Source organism: Desmodus rotundus, chromosome 5, assembly GCF_022682495.2.
Source record: "Desmodus rotundus isolate HL8 chromosome 5, HLdesRot8A.1, whole genome shotgun sequence".
In the NCBI taxonomy this organism is placed as follows: domain Eukaryota; kingdom Metazoa; phylum Chordata; class Mammalia; order Chiroptera; family Phyllostomidae; genus Desmodus; species Desmodus rotundus.
In genome coordinates, this window is record NC_071391.1 from 85,229,639 (window position 1) to 85,248,865 (window position 19,227).

General features: G+C 37.9%; 1 protein-coding gene across 1 annotated transcript; it reads left to right on the forward strand.

Moving 5' to 3' along the window:
* The first annotated feature begins 1,910 nt into the window (after positions 1-1,910).
* Positions 1,911-18,031, forward strand: LOC112314331 (high mobility group protein B1-like). Its single transcript, XM_053924997.2, has one exon. The coding sequence runs from the start codon at positions 10,792-10,794 to the stop codon at positions 11,428-11,430; it is 639 nt and encodes a 212-aa protein (XP_053780972.1). The 5' UTR covers positions 1,911-10,791; the 3' UTR covers positions 11,431-18,031.
* The last annotated feature ends 1,196 nt before the right edge of the window (positions 18,032-19,227 follow it).

Below are 19,227 nucleotides of genomic sequence, written 5' to 3' on the forward strand. Positions count from 1 at the left end.
CCCAAACAAGCTGGACCCAAGCACGAACACACCAAGACACATCATAATTACATTACCCAAGATTAAAGATAAGGAGAGAATCTTAAAAGCAGCAAGAGAAAAGGACCCAGGTACCTACAAAGGAGTTCCCATAAGACTGTCAGCTGACTTCTCAAAAGAGACCTTACAGGCAAGAAGGGGCTGGAAAGAAGTATTCCAAGTCATGAAAGGCAAGGACCTACATCCCAGATGACTCTATCCAGCAAAGCTATCATTTAGAATGGAAGGGCAGATAAAGTGCTTCTCAGATAAGGTCAAGTTAAAGGAGTTCATCATCACCAAGCCCTTATTATATGAAATGTTAAAGGGATTTATCTAAGAAAAAGAAGATAAAAAAAGCGAACAGTAAAAATGACAGCAAACTCGCAGTTAGTAACGACCACACCTCAAACAAAAACAAAAGCAAACTAAGCAAACACCTAGAACAGGAACAGAACCACAGAAATGGAGATCACATGGAGGGTTATCAACAAGGGATTGGGAGAGGGAGAGAGGGGAGAAAGGTACAGAGAATAAGTAGCATAAATGGTAGGTAGAAAATAGGGGGAAGGTAAGAATAGTATAGGAAATGTAGAAGCCAAAGAACTTACATGTATGACCCATGGACATGAACTGAAGGGAGGGAATGTGGGTGGGAGGGGGTGTGCAGGGTGGAGGGGAGTGAAGGGCGGGAAATGGGACAACTGTAATAGCGTAACCAATAAAATATATTTTAAAAATTGAAAAAAAAGGAAAATGGATGGTGTCTTTCATTCCACAGATGGAAATGGAAACAGAAGGGAGGAGGGAGGGGATAGTGGGGAGAAAGGGGTAAAGGTTTTTAGGAACAACTGTAAAGGGCACATGGACAAAACCAAGGAGGGGTGGAATCAGGGGAGGAATGTGGGGATGGCTGGGGTGGGGAGAGAGAAGTGGGGGTAAATGCAGACAACTGTACTTGAACAACAATAAAATACATTTAAAAAATTGAAACAAAGTTGAATGCTATTGCGATATTGTTGGTAAGAGATGATGATGGTGTACACTTGGGTGTTTACCATGATGGGACTGAGAAATAAAATTCAGGATATAATTTGAAGGTGAAGAAAATAGGACTTGAGCATAGAGTATATGTGAGAGACTCAAGGTTTTTAGGTCTCGGCAAGTGTCAAGAAATTTATTGCTGTTTACTGAGATGAGACAGGCTAGATAGACTGGTTTGGTTTTGGACACTTTAGCTCTTAAGGAGTTCATTACCAAACCCTTACTATATGAAATGTTAAATGGACATATCTAAGAAAAAGAAGATCAAAAATATGAACGGTAAAATGACAACAAACTCACAACTATCAGCAACCAAAACTAAAACAGAAACAAAAACAAGTTAAACAACTACAACAGGAACAGAATCACAATAATGGAGATCACATGGAGGGTTATCAGTGGGGAGGGGGTGGGGGAGAGTGGGGGAAAAGGTGCAGAGAATAAGAAGCATAAATGGTAGGCACAAAATAGAACAGGGGGAGGTTAAGAATAGTATGGGAAATGGAGAAACCAAAGAACCTATATGTATGACTCATGGACATGAGCTAATGTGGGGAAATGCTGGTGGAATAGGCTGTACAGGGCTGAGGAGAATAAAGGGAAGGAAAACAATGGGATAACTATAATAGCATAATCAATAATTTTTTTTTTAAACTTGAGATGTTTGAGAAGCTTGAGAAGGCATATAAAAGGTGATGTTGTCTAGCCATTGAATAACTGAGCTGGAAAATTGAGAGGAAATGTCTGCATTATACCTATAAATTTGGGAATTGTCAGGTTTTATATGGTGTGAGATTCTATGGGACTTTATAAGATTATCTATGAACTTAAAAAGGTGTTTGTTAAATCATCTAGAATTTCTAGGGTTTTGTTTTTTTGCAGTTGTGTTTTTAGATTATATTGTCTACCATATTAGGAGAAATAAAAGTAGGTTCTTTTTAAAAAAATTGTCCTGAAATACATACAACATAAAATTTACCATCTTAACTATTTTAAGTGTATAATCAGTAGTATTAAGCAGATTTACATTATTGTTCAACCAATCTCCAGAAGTTTTTTATTTTGCAAAACTGAAACACTGCATGCATTAAATAACAACTCTCCATTCCCCTCTCCCCCCAGTCCCTGGAAACCACCATTCCACTTTCTGTTTATAGGAGTTTGACTACTCTAGATACCTCATGTAAATGAAATCATAACACTGTTTGTCTTTGTGACTGGCTTATTTAACTTAGCATAATGTCCTCATGGTTCATCCATGTTGTAACATGTCAGAATTTCCTTTTTAAGGTTGAATAATATTCCAGTGTATGTAGATATCACATTTTGTTTATCCATTCATCTGTTGATTTACACTTGCATGGCTTCCACCTCTTGACTGTTGTGAATAATGTTGTTATGACCATTGGTGAGCAAATATTTTTTTGGAGACCTTGCTTTTCATCCTTTTGGATATATACCGAGCAGTGGTATTGCTAGGTCATATGGTAATTCTATTGTGGGGAACCATTCCAAGCGTGGGAAATGTGGCTCAGCCCCCACTCAGAAAAGCCAGTGGGGAGCGAGGTCGGCGGGCAGGACCCACGTCCATAGATAGGTTCTCCAGTGGGAAATCAGGCCTGCATTGTACCTAGACTGCTATGAGACTTGCTCTTGCTAAAACTCCCTCACCCTGCATTGAGGCAGCAAATGTTTACTGAGTATCTTTAACTTCCTAAGGTCTGTGCTAAACTACCTAAGTATGGAGTGTGAGCAGTTTCCCCCTTGAGCTGTAACATGCTTGTCTTTGAAGTAATTAGCAGTATTCTGTCCTTTGTTGTCCTTAAAAGGTAATCACCTGTGGTGAACCTGTGCCTAGTAAATGAGGACCATCCTCAATGTAATGTGCCCGGAAAAACAATAAAAGCCTGTCCAGGCAGGGGTCAGGGGCCCTCTCTCTAACTCAGAGAGCGGCCACACAGCCCCTTTTCCTCCACAGGATTTCTGTAGTCCGTCTGTATTTGCCTATTGCCGCCACAACACAGGACCCCGCCGGCCGGGATCTGTGTCATTCTATTTTTAACTTTTAAATTGGATGTTGTCCAGTTGACCAGCCCTATTCAGAGCATCTAAGTGGCTTTTATATAATAAAAAGATATAAACAGACATCTAAGGATTCCAGGCACTTGATGAACACCTCCTAGGCGAAAGAGAGACCAAATATTCACACAGATAAAAGGAACCTAGAAGAAACAGACAATGCAAAGAATAAAAGAAGACTTTAAAAATGAATCTAATAATAACAATAAACAATATCCTCATAGTGGAAGAGAAAAATATTATATCCAGGGAAAAATGGGTGCTGCAAAAATATTTATAGAACAAGTAGGAACTCTAAAATGACAATAAGAAAAAATAGCTGAAAAAAAAGTCAACAACAGCAATACCAAAAGATAAGATTAAGAAAATTTTGCAGACAATATAGCAAAAGGGTACAGTGGTATAAAATAGAAAAATTAAGATAAAAAGATAAATCCAGGAGGTCTAATATAAAATTATTAGGAATTCCAGAAGGAAAGAATAGATAAAATGGCATGTATGCAATTATCAGAGTAATAATAACACAATATTACTGAAATTAAGAACACTAGCCTCTAGTTTGAAAAGATTCATGTTGTGTCCAGCACAATAAATGAAAAAGTTCCTACTTCTCACCACCTCAAGTCACATAATCATAGCACCACGGTAAAGAGATGATTTGAGGAGAAGAGATGAGAAGAGGAGAGAGAAAAACCAATAACATGCAAGTATATAAATTTTAATTGAACTGAACTTCTCTGTAGTTAAAGAAAGCTGGCACATAATGGACTTTAAATTTCTGAAGGAAAATTATTAGCAGCCCAGAATTCTAAACCTAGCCAAACTACCCCAAAAATGGCAAGGCAGAATAACAATGTTTTAGAGATGTAAGAAATAAAATAGTTTTTCTCCCCTTGGGAAGACATGCTTAAGCCAAATGAGCAGTAAAGTCAGGAGACAGGAGGTGTTGCACAGGAAAGTGGTGAGGGAGAGTCCAGGTGGTTTTCTTTCCTGTGCAGCATGTAGAAAGCAACTGTTACTGACTGGAGTACATGGATGAAGGGCTGAGTAAGAATCTTGCAGGGATAAAGATAAATTTGATACATTATTTGATGTTGATAAAATGTTTTAAACATATAAAACAAGTAATGATGTTTTGTTAGAAAAAAATGGAAAAAATTTGACAGCTGTAATAAAGGATGTGGACAAATCAAGTGTATAGAAAACTAAGCAAATGAAGTTTCAGTAAAACAAAAAAATTGTAATTTTGGAGAAGGATAAAGGAAGGAATGCTACTTAGCTCAACAGATAGCAAAATTTAATTAGTAATTCAAACAATAATAATTTAACTTAAAATAACTACTGTATTTATAGTTATATTGGGAGAATGTGGTGAGGAAAATAGGGTGCAAATGTGATGTAAGAGAATGAAACATTTTACTCCCAACCCAGGAAGTTGATAGAAAATACAAAAATGAAAATATCAAGAAATATCCATGTTGTAAACACTGTTCATGACCTACACAGGGTACACTCTCCTCTTTTACTTACTAAGGGAACATAGGGTGACAACATAGTTAGCAAAAAAAAAAAAAAATTGGCCCTTGTCAGGTGGCTCAGTTGATTGGAGCATCATTCTATACACCAAAAGGTCCCTGGTCAAGGCACACACCTAGGTTGTGGGTTCGATCCTCGGTTGGGGTGCATATTGGAGGCAACTGATTGATGTTTCTCTCCATTACCCTCTTTCTAAAAATCAATGAAAACATGTCCTTGGGTGAGGATTAAAAATGGTAAAATAAGAAATTATTAAAAATTATATTTTCCAGCTGTTTTTTATAGTAAGGATGGTCATTTTACATCATCATGGCCAGTGACTCTTAATCAGAAGACATTGGATGGCACTTCCTTTTTTAAAAATTACATTTTAATGATAATGCTATTACAGTTGTCCCAACTATTCATCCTTTGCCCCCCTCCTCCTAGCACTCCCCATTCCCTCAGGGAATCTCCACACCATTTTGTTCATGTCCATGCTCATGTGTAAGTTCTTTGGCTACTCCATTTCCTATACTGTATTTTACAACCCCATAGCTATTCTGTAACTACCTATTTGTACTTCTTAATCCCATCACCTCTTCACCCATTTCCCCATACCCCACTATCATCTGGCAACCATCAAAATGCTCTCTGTATCCATGATTCTGTCTCTGTTCTTGTTTTCTTAGTTTGTTTTTTAGATTCAATTGTTGATAAACATGTATTTTTTTTACCATTTTATTCATAGTTTTGATCTTTTCTTAAATAAATCCCTTTAACATTTCATATTATAATGGTTTGGTGATGATGAACTCCTTTATTTTTTTTCTTGTCTGGGAAGCTCTTTATCTGCCCTTTGACTCTAAATGATAGCTTTGCTTGGTAGAGCCATCTTAGCTGTAGGTTTCTGTTTTTCATGACTTTGACATTTCTTGCCAATTGTTTCTAGCCTGCAAAGTTTCTTTTGAGAAATCAGCTGACAGTCTTATGGAAACTTCCCTGTAGGTAACTAACTGCTTTTCTCTTGCTGCTTTTAAGATTCTCTCTGTATCTGTAACCTTTAGCATTTTAATTAAGATGTGTCTTGGAGTGGGCCTCTTTGCATCCATCTTGTTTGGGACTCTCTGTGCTTTCTGGACTTCCATGTCTATTTGCTCCACCAAATTAGGAAAGTTTTCTTTCATTGTTTTTTCAAACAGATTTCCAATTTCTTGCTCTTTCGCTCCTCCTTCTGGCACCCCCTGAGGTGAATGTTGGATCCCTTGAAGTTGTCTCAGATGCTGCTTACACTGTCCTCAATTTTTGGATTCTTTTTTCCTCTTATGGTTCTGACTGGTTGTTTCTTACTTCCTTCTGTTCCAAATTATTGATTTCATTCTCAGCTTTATCCACTCTACTGTTGCTTCTCTATTAATTGTTCTTTATTTTAATTAGTGTATCCTTCATTTCTGACTGGATCTTTTTTTATGCTGTTGAGGTCCTCACTAAATTCCTTGAACATCCTTATCACCAGTGTTTAGATCTCTGCATCTGATTACTTATCTCCAATTCATTTAGCTCTTTTTCTGGAGTTTTTTTTGGTTTTTTTTTTTTACTTTTTATAAGCATTTATTTTTTTCCTATTTTTTTTACTGCCATTCATGTACAGTTATCTCCATTTTTTCCCCAACCACGACCCCCACCCCACCTATCCCAAACTCCACCCTCAATCCTACCCCACTTTGGCTTTGTCCATGTGTCCTTTAGACATGTTCCTTGATGATCGTTCTGCTTTCCCCCCCCTTACCCTCCCCCCCCCTCTGGTTACAGTTCTTTCTTTTCCCTCTTTTTGTTCTTTTTCAAGTACAGTTGTCTTCATTTTACCACCACCACTTCTGCCCACCATGCCATCCCCACTTCTCACCCTTGATTACCCGCTTTGGCTTTGTCCATATGTCCTCTATACATGTTTCTTGACAACCCTTCCCATTTTAACCCCATTATCCCCTCCCACCTCTCCTCTGGTTACAGCAGTTTGTTCTTTATTTCAATGTCTCTGGTTATATTTTGCTTGCTTTTTTGTTTTGTTGATTAGGTTCCACTTAAATGATGAGATCATATGGTATTTGTCTTTCAATGCCTGGCTTATATCACTTAGTATAATGCTCTCCAGATCCAACCATGCTGTTGTGAAGGGTAGGAGCTCCCTCTTTCTTTCTGCTGCACAGTATTCCATTGTAAATGTACCACAAATGTTTGATCCACTCATTTACTGATGGACACCTAGGTTGCTTCCAGTGCTTGGCTATTGTAAATTGTGCTGCTATGAACATTGGGGTGCATAGGTTCTTTTGGATTGGGGTTTCAGGGTTCTTAGGATATAATCTTAGCAGCAGAATCGCTGGGTTAAAAGGCAGTTCCATTTTTAGTTTTCTGAGGAAATTCCATACTGTTGCCATAGTGGTAGTACCACTCTACAGTCCCACCAGCAGTGCACAAGGGTTCCTTTTTCTCCACAACCTCTCCAAAACTTGTTTGTTGCTTTGTTTTTGATGGCCATTCTCACTGGTGTGAAGTGGTATCTCACTGTGGTTTCAATTTGCATCTCTCTGGTGGCTAGTGATGCTGGGCATCTTTTCATATGTCTCTGGGTCCTCCGTATGTTTCCTTGGAGAAGTTCTGTTCAGGTCCTTTTCCCATTTTTTAATTGGATTGTTCATCTTCCTGGAGTGGAGTCCTGTGTGTTCTTTATATATTTTGGAGATCAAACCCTTGTCTGAGGTGTCATTGGCAAATATATTTTCCCATATGGTTGGTTCTCTTTTCATTTTTGTGATGTTTTCTTTAGCTGTGCAGAAACTTTTTATTTTGATGAAGTCCCATTTGTTTATTCTTTTCTTTTTGTCCCTTGCTTTAGGGGATATATTGGTGAAAATATTGCTGCGAGGAATATCTGAGAATTTCCACCCTGTGTTCTCCTCTAGGACTTTTATGGTATCACAACTTATATTTAAGTCTTTTATTCACCTTGAGTTTATTATTTTAAAACAATGTTTAAAGATTTTATTTTTTTATTTTTAGAGAGAGGGGAAGGGAGGGAGAAAGAGAGGGAGAGAAGCATTAATTGGTTGCCTCTCACCTCCCCCCCCCCACAATGGAGACTTTTTGGTTCACAGGCCCATGATCAATCCACTGAGCTTCACCAGCCAGGGCTTGAGTTTATTTTTGTGTATGGTGTAAGTTGATGGTTGAGTTTCATTTTTTTTAATGTAGCTGTCCAGATCTCCCAACACCATTTGTTGAAGAGCCTATTTTTGCTCCATTTTATGCTTCTGCCCCTTTTGTCAAATATTAATTGACCATAGATACATGGGTTTATTTCTGGGCTTTCTATTCTGCTCCGTTGATCTATGTGTTTGTTCTTATGCCAGTATCAGACTGTTTTGATTACAGTGGCTTTGTAATATAGTTTGATGTCAGGTATTGTGATCCCTCCTACTTTGTTCTTCTTTCTCAAAATTGCTGCAGCTATTCAGTGTCATTTATGGTTCCATATAAATTTTTGAAATGTTTTATATCTGTTAAATATGTCACTGATTAAATATGTCAATAGGGATTGCACTGAATGTATAAATTGCTTTGGGTAGTATGGACATTTTGATGATGTTAATTCTTCCGATCCATGAATATGGTATATGCTTCCATTTAATTGTGTCTTCCTTAATTTCTTCCTTCAGTGTTGTGTAGTTTTCTGAATACAGGTCTTTTACTTCTTTGGTTAGGTTTCTTCCAAGGTACTTTATTTTTCTTGTTGCTATAGCAAACGGCATTTTTTTCCTGATTTCTGTTTCTGATGTTTCATTGCTGGTGTACAGAAATGCCTTTGATTTCTGAATATTGACTTTGCATCCTGCTGTTTTTCCAAATTCACGTATTAGGTCAAGTAGTTTTATGGTGGAATCTGTAGGATATTCTATGTACACTCTCATGTCACCTGCAAACAATGACAGTTTTGTTTCCCCCTTTCCAATCTGGATGCCTTTTATTCCCTTTTCTGTCTGATTGCTGTGGATAAAACGTCTATGTTGAATAGAAGTGATGAAAGTGGACAACCTTGTCTTGTTCTTGATCTTAGTGAGAAAACTTTTAGTTTTTGCCTGTTAAGTATGATGTTAGCTGCAGGTTGCTTGTATATGGCCCTCATTATGTCGAGGTATGCTCCCTCTACTCCCACTTTGCTGAATGTTTTTATCATGGGTACTGTATATTATCAAATGCTTTTCCTACATTTATTGATATGATTGTGTGATTTTTGTCTTTCCTTTTGTTTATGTGATGTATTATGTTTATTGATTTGCAAATATTGTACCATCCTTACATTCCTGGGTTGAGTACCACTTGATCATGGTATATGATCTTTTTGATGTATTGCTGGATGTGGTTTGCCAATATTTTGTTGAGGATTTTAGCATCTCTGTTCATCAGCGATATTGGCCTGAAGTTTTCTTTCTTTGTTGTGTCTTCCTCTCGTTTTTGGATTAGGATGATGTTGACTTCATACAAAGAGTTTGAGAGTTTAAAAAACCCGTCTTCTTGGGTTTTTTAGAATAATCTGTGAAGGATAGATGTTAGCTCATCCTTAAATGTTTTATAAAATTCTCATGAGAAACCATCTGTTCCAGGGCTTTTGTATTCTGGGAGTTCATTGATTACTGCTTCGATTTCACCAGCTGGTGGCCACCTGTTCACCTTTCTACTTCTTATTAATTCAGTTTAGGAAGATCGTATTTTTTCTAGAAATTTGTCTGTTTCACCAGGGTTATCAAATTTCTTGGCATACAGTTGTTTGTAGTAATTTCTTACAATCCTTTGTATTTCTGTGGTATCAGTTGTAATCTCTCCTCTTTCATTTTTGATTTTGTTTATTTGGATATTCTCTTTTTTTTTCCTGTTGAGTCTGCTTAAAGGCTTGTTGATTTTGTTTATCTTTTGAAACAATCAGCCGCTGGATTTATTGATCCTTTGAATTGTTCATTTAGCTTCTGTGTTGTTTAATTTTGCTCCTATCTTGATTATTTCCTTCCTTCTACTTGCTCTGAGCTTTGTTATTATTCCTTCAGTTCTTGAAGATGTAGGATTAGGTTGTTTATTTGAAATGTTTCTATCTTTTTTTAGGTAGGCCTGTATCATTATGAACTTGTTTCTCAGGACTGCCTTCACAGTGTCACATAAATTTTGGACTGTTGTGTGTTCATTTTCATTTGTTTCCAAAAACTTATTGATTTCTTCCTTGATCTCATTCTTGACCTATTTGTTGCTTAATAGCATGCTATTTAATCTCCATGAATTTGAATGTTTTTGAGTTTTTTCCTTGAGATTTGTTTCTAGTTTCAGCCCCTTGTGGTTGGAGAAAATGTTTGATATGATTTCAATTTTCTTGAGTTTGTTCTGGCTTGTTCTGTGTCCTTTCATGTGGAATATATTTGAAAATGTTCCAAGTGCATTTAAAAGATTGTGTATTTTGCTTCTTTGGGACAAGAGGCTCTATATATATGAGTTAAGTCCATTTGAATTAGGGCATTGTTCAATGCTGCAATATCCTTCTTGATATTTTGTTTGGAACATCTACCCATTTTTGACTGTAAGGTCTTAAAATCCCTTATTACAATTGTGTTGCTGTCTTTATATTTCTTAAAGTCCTCCAAGATTTTCCTGATATATTTTGTTGCTCCTATGTTGGGTGTATATATGTTTATAATGTTTATGTCTTCTTGATGGTTTCTTCCTTTCTGTATTATAAAGTGTCATTCTGGGTTTCTTTTTATGGTCTTAGGTTTGAAGTCTCTTTTGTCTGATATAAGTATTGCTGCCCCGACTTTTTTTTTCCTGTCCATTTGCTTGGAATATATTTTTCTAACCCTTCACTTTCAGTTTGTGTAGGTGTTTTGTTCTCAGGTGGGTCTCTTGTAGGCAGCATTTGTGTGGGTCATGTTTTCTTATCCATTCAGTTACCCTATGTCTTTTGATTGAAGCATTTAAAACATTTACGACAGCCATTGCAGTACATTGAGCTCCATAGAGACAGTGCCAGGGCAAGTGCGAGCCGGACAGGCACTGGGCGACTCTGTGCTCGCTGAGGAAAAGTAATTAAACATGGGCAAAGGAGATCCTAAGAAGCCGAGAGGCAAAATTTCATCATATGCTTTCTTTGTGCAAACTTGCTGGGAGGAGCACAAGAAGAAACACCCAGATGCTTCAGTCAACTTCTCAGAGTTTTCTAAGAAGTGCTCAGAGAGGTGGAATACCATGTCTGCTAAAGAGAAAGGAAAATTTGAAGACATGGCAAAGGCGGACAAGGCCCGTTATGAAAGAGAAATGAAAACTTATATTCCTCCTAAAGGGGAAACAAAAAAGAAGTTCAAGGATCCCAATGCACCCAAGAGGCCTCCTTCGGCCTTTTTCTTGTTTTGTTCTGAGTATCGCCCAAAAATCAAAGGAGAGCATCCTGGCCTATCCATTGGTGATGTTGAGAAGAAGCTGGGAGAGATGTGTAATAACACTGCTGCGGATGACAAGCAGACTTATGAAAAGAAGGCTGCTAAGCTGAAGGAGAAATACAAAAAGGATATTGCTGCATACCGAGCTAAAGGAAAGCCTGATGCTGCAAAAAAGGGGGTTGTCAAGGCTGAAAAAAGCAAGAAAAAAAAGGAGGAGGAGGAAGATGAGGAGGATGAGGAGGAAGAGGAAGATGAAGAAGATGAAAATGAAGAAGATGATGATGATGACGAATAAGTTGGTTCTAGCACAGTTTTTTTTCTTGTCTATAAAGCATTTAACCCCCCTGTACACAACTCACTCCTTTTAAAGAAAAAAAATTGAAATGTAAGGCTGTGTAAGATTTGTTTTTAAACTGTACAGTGTCTTTTTTTGTATAGTTAACACACTACTGAGTGTGTCTTTAGATAGCCCTGTCCTGGTGGTATTTTCAATAGCCACTAACCTTGCCTGGTACAGTATGGGAGTTGTAAATTGGCATGGAAGTTTAAAGCAGGTTCTTGTTGGTGCACAGCACAAATTAGTTATATATGGGGATGGTAGTTTTTTCATCTTCAGTTGTCTCTGATGCAGCTTATGCAAAATAATTGTTGTTCTGTTAACTGAATACCACTCTGTAATTGCAAAAAAAAAAAAAAAGTTGCAGCTGTTTTGTTGACATTCTGAATGCTTCTAAGTAAATACAATTTTTTTATTAAAAAATAAATAAAACATTTACATTTAAGGTTATTATTGATAGGGACTTATTCATTGCCATTTTATTCCCTTTGTACCTGTGTTCCTCTCCTTTTCACTCTTTTTCCCCCTCTTTTTAAAGCAGTCCCTTTAGCATCTCTTGCAGAGCTGGTTTGGTGGAGGTGTATCCTTTTAGCCTTCTTTTGTGTGGGAAGTTACTTATTTTGTCTTCCATTTTGATTGAGAACCTTGCTGGGTAAAGAGTCTCAGTTCCAGGTCTTTGCTTTTCATTACTTGGAGTATTTCTTGCCATTCCATTCAGGCTTGTAGTTTTTCTATTGAGAAGTCAGCTGCCAGCCTTATCGAGGCTCCCTTGTATGTTTCTTCCTGTTTCTCCTGTGCTGCCTTTAAAATTCTCCCTTTGTTTTTGAATTTTGCCATTTTAATTATGATGTGTCTTAAAGTGGGCCTCTTTGGGTTCCTCTTGATTGGGACTCTCTGTGTTTCCTGGATTTGTTTGACTTTTTCTCTCATCAAATTAGGGAAATTTTCCATGATTACTTTTTTTAACAGGTTTTCTATCCCCTGCTCCTCTTCTCCTTCTGGTATCACTATTATATGTATATTATTATGTTTCATGTTGTCCTGCAGTTCTCTTAAACTCTCTTCATTGTTTTGAGTCTTTTTCCTTTTCTTGCTCTTTATGGGAGTTTTTTCTACCTTGTTCTCCAGCTCACTGATTTGATTCTCTGCTTCATCTAGCCTGCTTTTGATTCTTTCTACTATGTTCTTCAATTCAGAAATTGTATTCTTCAGTTCCTCTTGGCACTTGTTGATAGTTTCTATGTCCTTTTTCATGCTGGTATAATTTGTAGTAAGTTCCTTGTAGCTTTCCTGTAGTTTTTGGTAATTCTCTCTGAGTTCATTGAGCTTCTTTATAACCATTGTTTTGAATTCAATATACTATCTGATCGTTGACTTGCCTCTATTTCATTTAGCACTCTTTCTGAGGATTCCTCCTTTCCTTTCATTTGGGGGTTGTTTCTTTGTCTTCCCATTATTTGTGAGACTCTTCTTGTTTGCCTCTGCTTCTGAAATTGATCTGTTTGTACTCTTTGAGTTTGTGTTGTGAACTTCTGTGGTAGGAGACTTGTGAGATTTGATGGTACAGTCTCCTTGATCTCCTGAACTTAGTGTTCTCTGGATGGCCTTTATGCCTTTTATGTTGGTTCTCTGGACGTAATTGGGTTTTGATTGTTGTTGGATCATTCTTTGGTGGGTCCTTCCCTCCAGCTGGTTGATTGAGGGTCACTCTGCCAACTGTGTCTTTTATGCTGTTGCGCATGTCTATTCAGGTTGTGCTGAAGCTGATTCTTCTGTGTGTCTGAGGTTATAAGTCTTCTCTGTCGCTGTTGTTCAGTTGTTTGTTCTAGGTGATTTCTCCACAATTTAGTTATAATTCCTGATTTTTCCTGGGAGGGGGTTAATGTGGCTTCCATTCATTCTTCCACCATCTTGCCACTTTTCTTTTTCTGGTGTTTTGGTCTGTTCTTTCATTTGGGCCATACTTGACTCCTCATTTTGGCAGCTTTCCTAGGTTTGTTTCTTTGTTTTAGGTACAGCTGATATGATTCCACATTTTGGTAGTGTGGCTGTAGGTGTCCTATAGGGTCCAGTGGACAGCTTCCCCTGTCACCAAAGCTGGGTACTCGAAGGGTGCCCTTCATGTTGCTGAGTACATCGTCTTCTTATAGTTGAGCCTCAATTGTAATTAGTAGGTCAAAGTAAGGGAATCACCCACACCACCCAGCTATAAGGACTGGCTGTGACCACTGACCACCAACCTCTGCCCTCTATGTAAGATCAACTGTGCAGGGGCAGGGTGGTGGTGCTCTGACGTGGTCTGTAGTTGTTCACTGGGTGGGTGTGCAGGCTGTAGGATTTCTCATGTGGCCAAGGTTGGCCCCCACCTTTGTTTTGCCCAGTGCCACCCTGCCTGAGCTATAAAGCAATCTGAGATGGCTGCTACTTGTACTGGGCTTGGAGATTACCAGGCAAAGACAAGCTGTGAATCTAGGCTGGTTTATCTTAATGCCAGGCCTGGGTTCCCTTAGCAAGAGGTACAGAGGGTTGGGGGCTCACTAAGGCTGGCTCTTACTTGTTTGAGAGGATTTAGAAAGTTGTGAAGCATGAGCCAAGACTAGCCATTAAGATGGAAAAGCAGCTTGGGTGGGTCCATAAATTGGACAAGACAGAGTCCCTGGGGATTTCCAGGGTGGGCCAACAGTGTTACTCCGGTTGATGGAATCTCAGTAATAGCACCAGCCTGCCAACTTGGTGGCCCAGTCTGGATGGATGTGGTTTCTTTAATTCTGTAGTTGTCAGACTTCCATTCAACTCAATTTCTCAATGATGGTTCTTCTATATTTTAGTTGTAATTTTGATGTGGTTGTGTGAGGAGGTGAGCTGTGATTTACCTGTGTTGCCATCTTGACCAGAAGTCTCCAGGTGACATTTCGAAAGCCTTTTTAGAAGTGAGCAGGTGCAGTGTGGACATGCCCTTTGCCTCTTGCTCTTTTCCCTTCCTCTTCTTGTGTAGGACACAGTTGAGTTGGATGTATAGCATTCATCTTGAAACACTAGAGTGACAAGCATGAGAAATAATATCAGGTGCTAAGGAGGCTGAACAGAAAGTCTCAGGTGCTTGATGACACATGCAGCCTAATAAAAATAAAAGTATTTCCCCATAGAAACACTTCGATAGCTTCCCATTTTACTTGAAATATAATTCAAACTTCTTTAAGAGATTCATCATGATATGGCTGGCCTTGGCCTACTTCCTGACTCATCTTTCACCACTTTCCTCCTTGTTTACTAACCCAACCACATTGCCTTCTTTCAATTTTGTGAACATCCTTTTGGTAAATTTGCACATAAAGTTTTCTCTGGCTCAGCAGGAGCTCAAGAGGAAACAGATGGTAGGCTCAAACTTGATAATCCAGGTAGGTTCAATAAAGGGCAGGATCAAAAGAAACCTCAAAGGGATGGTGCAGTACACTAATGTTTGCAATAGCAGGGAGCCATTCATCCATAGGCCTCAAGGACAAAAACAGCAGTCCACTGGAGGTCACCTGGTAGAACTGTGTCTTTTAGAGGAACAAAGCTGATAACCCATAGGTACTTGAACATTGAGAGTGCAGAGCTCACTGTTAGCTAAAATGATTAGGGTAGTTGGTGTAGGAAAATAGCCTGTCTAATTGTGCATTATACTTTCAGTGTCTTTTTTTTTTTCTAATTTTATTGTTGTTCAATTACACAAACAAGTGTTGGAGAGGTAGTGGAGAAAAGGGAACCTTAGTGCACTGTTGGTGGGAATACAGACTGGTGAGGCCACTGTGGAAAACAGTATGGACTTTCCTCAGAAAACTAAAAATGGAACTGCCTTTTGACCCAGCAATTCCACTGCTAGGATTATATCCTAAGAACCCTGAAACCCCAATCCAAAAGAACCTATGCACTCCAATGTTCATAGCAGCACAATTTACAATAGCCAAGTGCTGGAAGCAACTTAGGTGCCCATCAGTAAATGAATGGATCCAGAAACTATGGTACATTTACACAATGGAATACTATACAGTACAGTGTAAAGAAAGAAGGAGCTCCTACCCTTTGTGACAGCATGGATGGAACTAGAGAGCATTATGCTAAGTGAAATGAGCCAGGTGGTAAGAGACTAATTGTGCATTATATGTGAAGGCTTGCCTACCTGATGTAAAAGGCTCAGCTTTTTGCTCAGTCACTGGTGGTCACATTGGTCAGAGTCTCACAGGAAACATGTGGAAGACTAATGCAGGTATAGGCCTCTTGGTCTCAAGCATCCAAGTACTGACAAAGTTGAACAGTTGTATTAAGAGTCAGATCACATTCAGAGGGGATGTGGGAGGTGACACTGGCAAACTGGACTTTGAAAATCACCCTGTTCTACCCTTTGCCCACCTGAGAGCCAGCACCCCTTCAGTGGGATAGATGAGCAGGTGAGGCAGACAACTGACCCTCCCAGAACAGAGCAAAGCTGACAAGGCAGGAGCCATTGTTGAAGTCTGTCACCTTTCCTGAAGCTCCTGCCTTCAGGGCTGGGGAGGACACCCCGACCCTCAGGAAATCCCCACCATCTTCCTTCCTATGTCCCAAGTGGTCCCACACCTCCAGCAGGGAGTCTAGCTGATCCCCCTGCAGTGATTGTCTAGAAGGCTGAGGATGGTGGCTCTGTTATGTGTGGCACCAGAGGTGGTGGTCATGTGGGTGAAGGGTCTGGGTGGGACATGATTCCCTGTATTCTCAGCTCAGTCTCTGCTGGTGAAACTGCTGGATCCAGTGGTGCTTTAGCGTGTCAGGTCATTCTGAAGGTGTTCCTGTAAGGGAGAAAGGCATCTCTTATCCACACCAAAGCTGAAATCGCAAAAAATGTGATGTGTACACAGCCAAACATACCTCAGTTAACCTTAAGAATGTATTTATATTTTAATTCTTGTTACAACCAAAATGTCCAGTCCAAGAGTTGCCATAATTAAAGTGCTGTGAGTTTTCAATAAAACGTCTACATCAATAGTTCCATATTTATTTTAACTACTATTTTATAGGATGTTAAAACATTAAAATACTGAAAAAATTATATATTTTTTCTCTTTATACATAAACAATATACTACATCTATTCTCTTTTTTTATATAAATGGTAGCATATTATACACATTGTCCAGTACTTTGCTTATTTAATGTGAGGATATATTTTGAAAATCTTTTCTTTTCAGTACATACTGAGTTGGGTCAGTTGCCTATTAAGATGGACACACAGTATTCCATTGTATGATTATATCATGCTTTAACCATGGTATAATCCTTTGTTGGTGGACATACAGATTTTTCCAATATTTTGCTAACATAGTGTTGTAATTAATGATCTTGTACATGTATCCTGTAAATGTAATTCCTGAGTTGAAATTTAAGAGTGTTTGTGTGTGTATGTTCTAAAACATCAGAATGTTTGTATTTTTGTTCTAGTGATTACATTCCTGTAACATGACATATAAATTTACATGTACAATAAATATAGATAGAATATTTCATATTCTGTTTCCTTATTTTTAAGATTTTATTTATTTATTTTTAGATCTAGGGGAAGGTAGGGGGAAAGAGAAGGACAGAAATATCAATGCAAGAGAGAAACATTGATTGTTTGCTTCTTGTTCACTCCCCAACTGGGGACTAAACCCACTACCGAAGCATGTGCCCTGACTGGAATCGAACTGATGACCTTTCATGTTGGACCTTTCATGACACCCAATCAAGTGAGCCATACTGGTCAGGGCCATCTTCTGTTTCTTTTTTTCTTTTAATTGGGAAATTCTTTTATCTGAAATCTTTTCTTTTCTTTCTTCCTTTTATTTTTAAACTTTTTATTGTTATTTTATTATGGTTGTCCCAATTTTTTCCCCTTTGTCTTCCTCCACCTAGCCCACTACCTGCTCCCACAGTCAATCCATGTCCATTGGTCATTCATATATGTTCCTTGACTAGTCCCTTCCCCTGCTTTCCACCATTATACCCCTTCCTCCTCGCCTCTGGTCACTGTAAGTCTGTTCCATGTTTCCATGCCTCTAGTTCTATTTTGTTCACCAGTTTATTTGTTCATTAGATTCCTCTTATAGGTGAGATCATATGGTGTTTGTCTTTCGTTGTCTGGCTTATTTCACTTAGTGTAATATTCTCTATTTCCATCCATGCTGTTGCTAAAGGTAGGAGTTCTTTCTTTTCACTGTGTAGTATTCCATCGTGTAAATGTACCACAGATTTTGATCCACTCATTTATTGATTGGCAATTAGGCTGTTTCCAGCACTTGTCTATTGTAAATAACACTGAATATAGGAGTGCATAAGTTCTTTTGAATTGGTGTTTCAGGATTCTTAGGGTATATTCCCAGCAGTGGAATCACTGGATCAAAAGGCATGTTTCTTCAGCAGTATCTACTGATGCCTGACCAAAATGATTTCTTTAATACTTTGCCTCAGTTTCCTCCTGTCCTCTACTATATTTTTGTTCATTAAATTATTTATCTTGTGTTTATACTTACTTCCTTAAAAATTGTATTTTAATAAACAAGTTATATATTTGTTTTATATGTAGTTATATGTTAGTATATATGGTATATATAGTGTATAGTATAGTTTATAATATATGTTATATATAACAGCATGTTATATAAGAGTATAATATAGTATATAGTATTAGATATTATATATAATGTGCTATATTATACACAATATATAAATTACTATATGTAATATAGTATATATGTCTTATATATAACTTATTTATTAAAACACAGATTTTAATATGTTTCTATATTCAGCATATATATAAACCAGGCTATAAATGATAAGGAAATCTCTCTACCTGACCTCTTCCAACTTTTGTTATTTACAACATTCTGATGATATTACAGTTTATGATGCTTACATTCTGTTTTCCAGCAAAAATCTCCATAGTTTTGTTTGTTTTGGCTACTATTATAGCTGAGCGGATTAGGTAACTGTCATAGTTCTGTTTTAAGAGTTTTTACCACTTATCTCTTGTTTGGCTGAAGTTGGATTTCTACATTTTTATTTATTTATTTAGTCTTATTTTTCTTATCCTCACCCAAAGACATGCTCAGTGATCTCAGAGCGAGGGGAAAGGATAGAGAGAGAGAGGGAGAGAAACATCAATGTGAGAGAAAAACATTGATTGCTTGCCTCTTTTATACACCCCTGACCTGGGGACCAAACTCGCAATGTAGGCATATGCCTTGATCAGGAAATTGCACCCGTGACCTTTGGATTCATGGGATGACATTCAGTCAACTGAGCCACACTGGCCAGGGTGGTCTTCTACACTTTTTAAAGAGAGGCTCATTGGGACTATATACCCTGAGTTTCCTGTAATAGTTGGAATTAAAAAAAAAATGGTTGAGTCTATAAATAATCAGATTTATTTCATATGTAGTATGAGGTGAGAATACAAATTAACTTCTAACCTCTAGTAATATATGATTTCTAGTAAGACAATTTTGCCTATTACTTTTTTAACCTTCAGAAAGCTGAAACTGTCCAAGGACAAACTGAGAATTAATAGTTGTTTTCCTTTGAGGAAACTGAGACTGCAAACCGAAAAAAAAAAAATGTGTTCAATGAATTTGAGGGTCTAGTGGAGAAAAAAGTTTAAATAATTAACAACAGGAAGAAAAGGAATTTGGGGCTAGAGAGGATCCTAGAGATTGAATGCAAATGGAAGAATCAAGGAAACAGTACATGAGACAAAAAA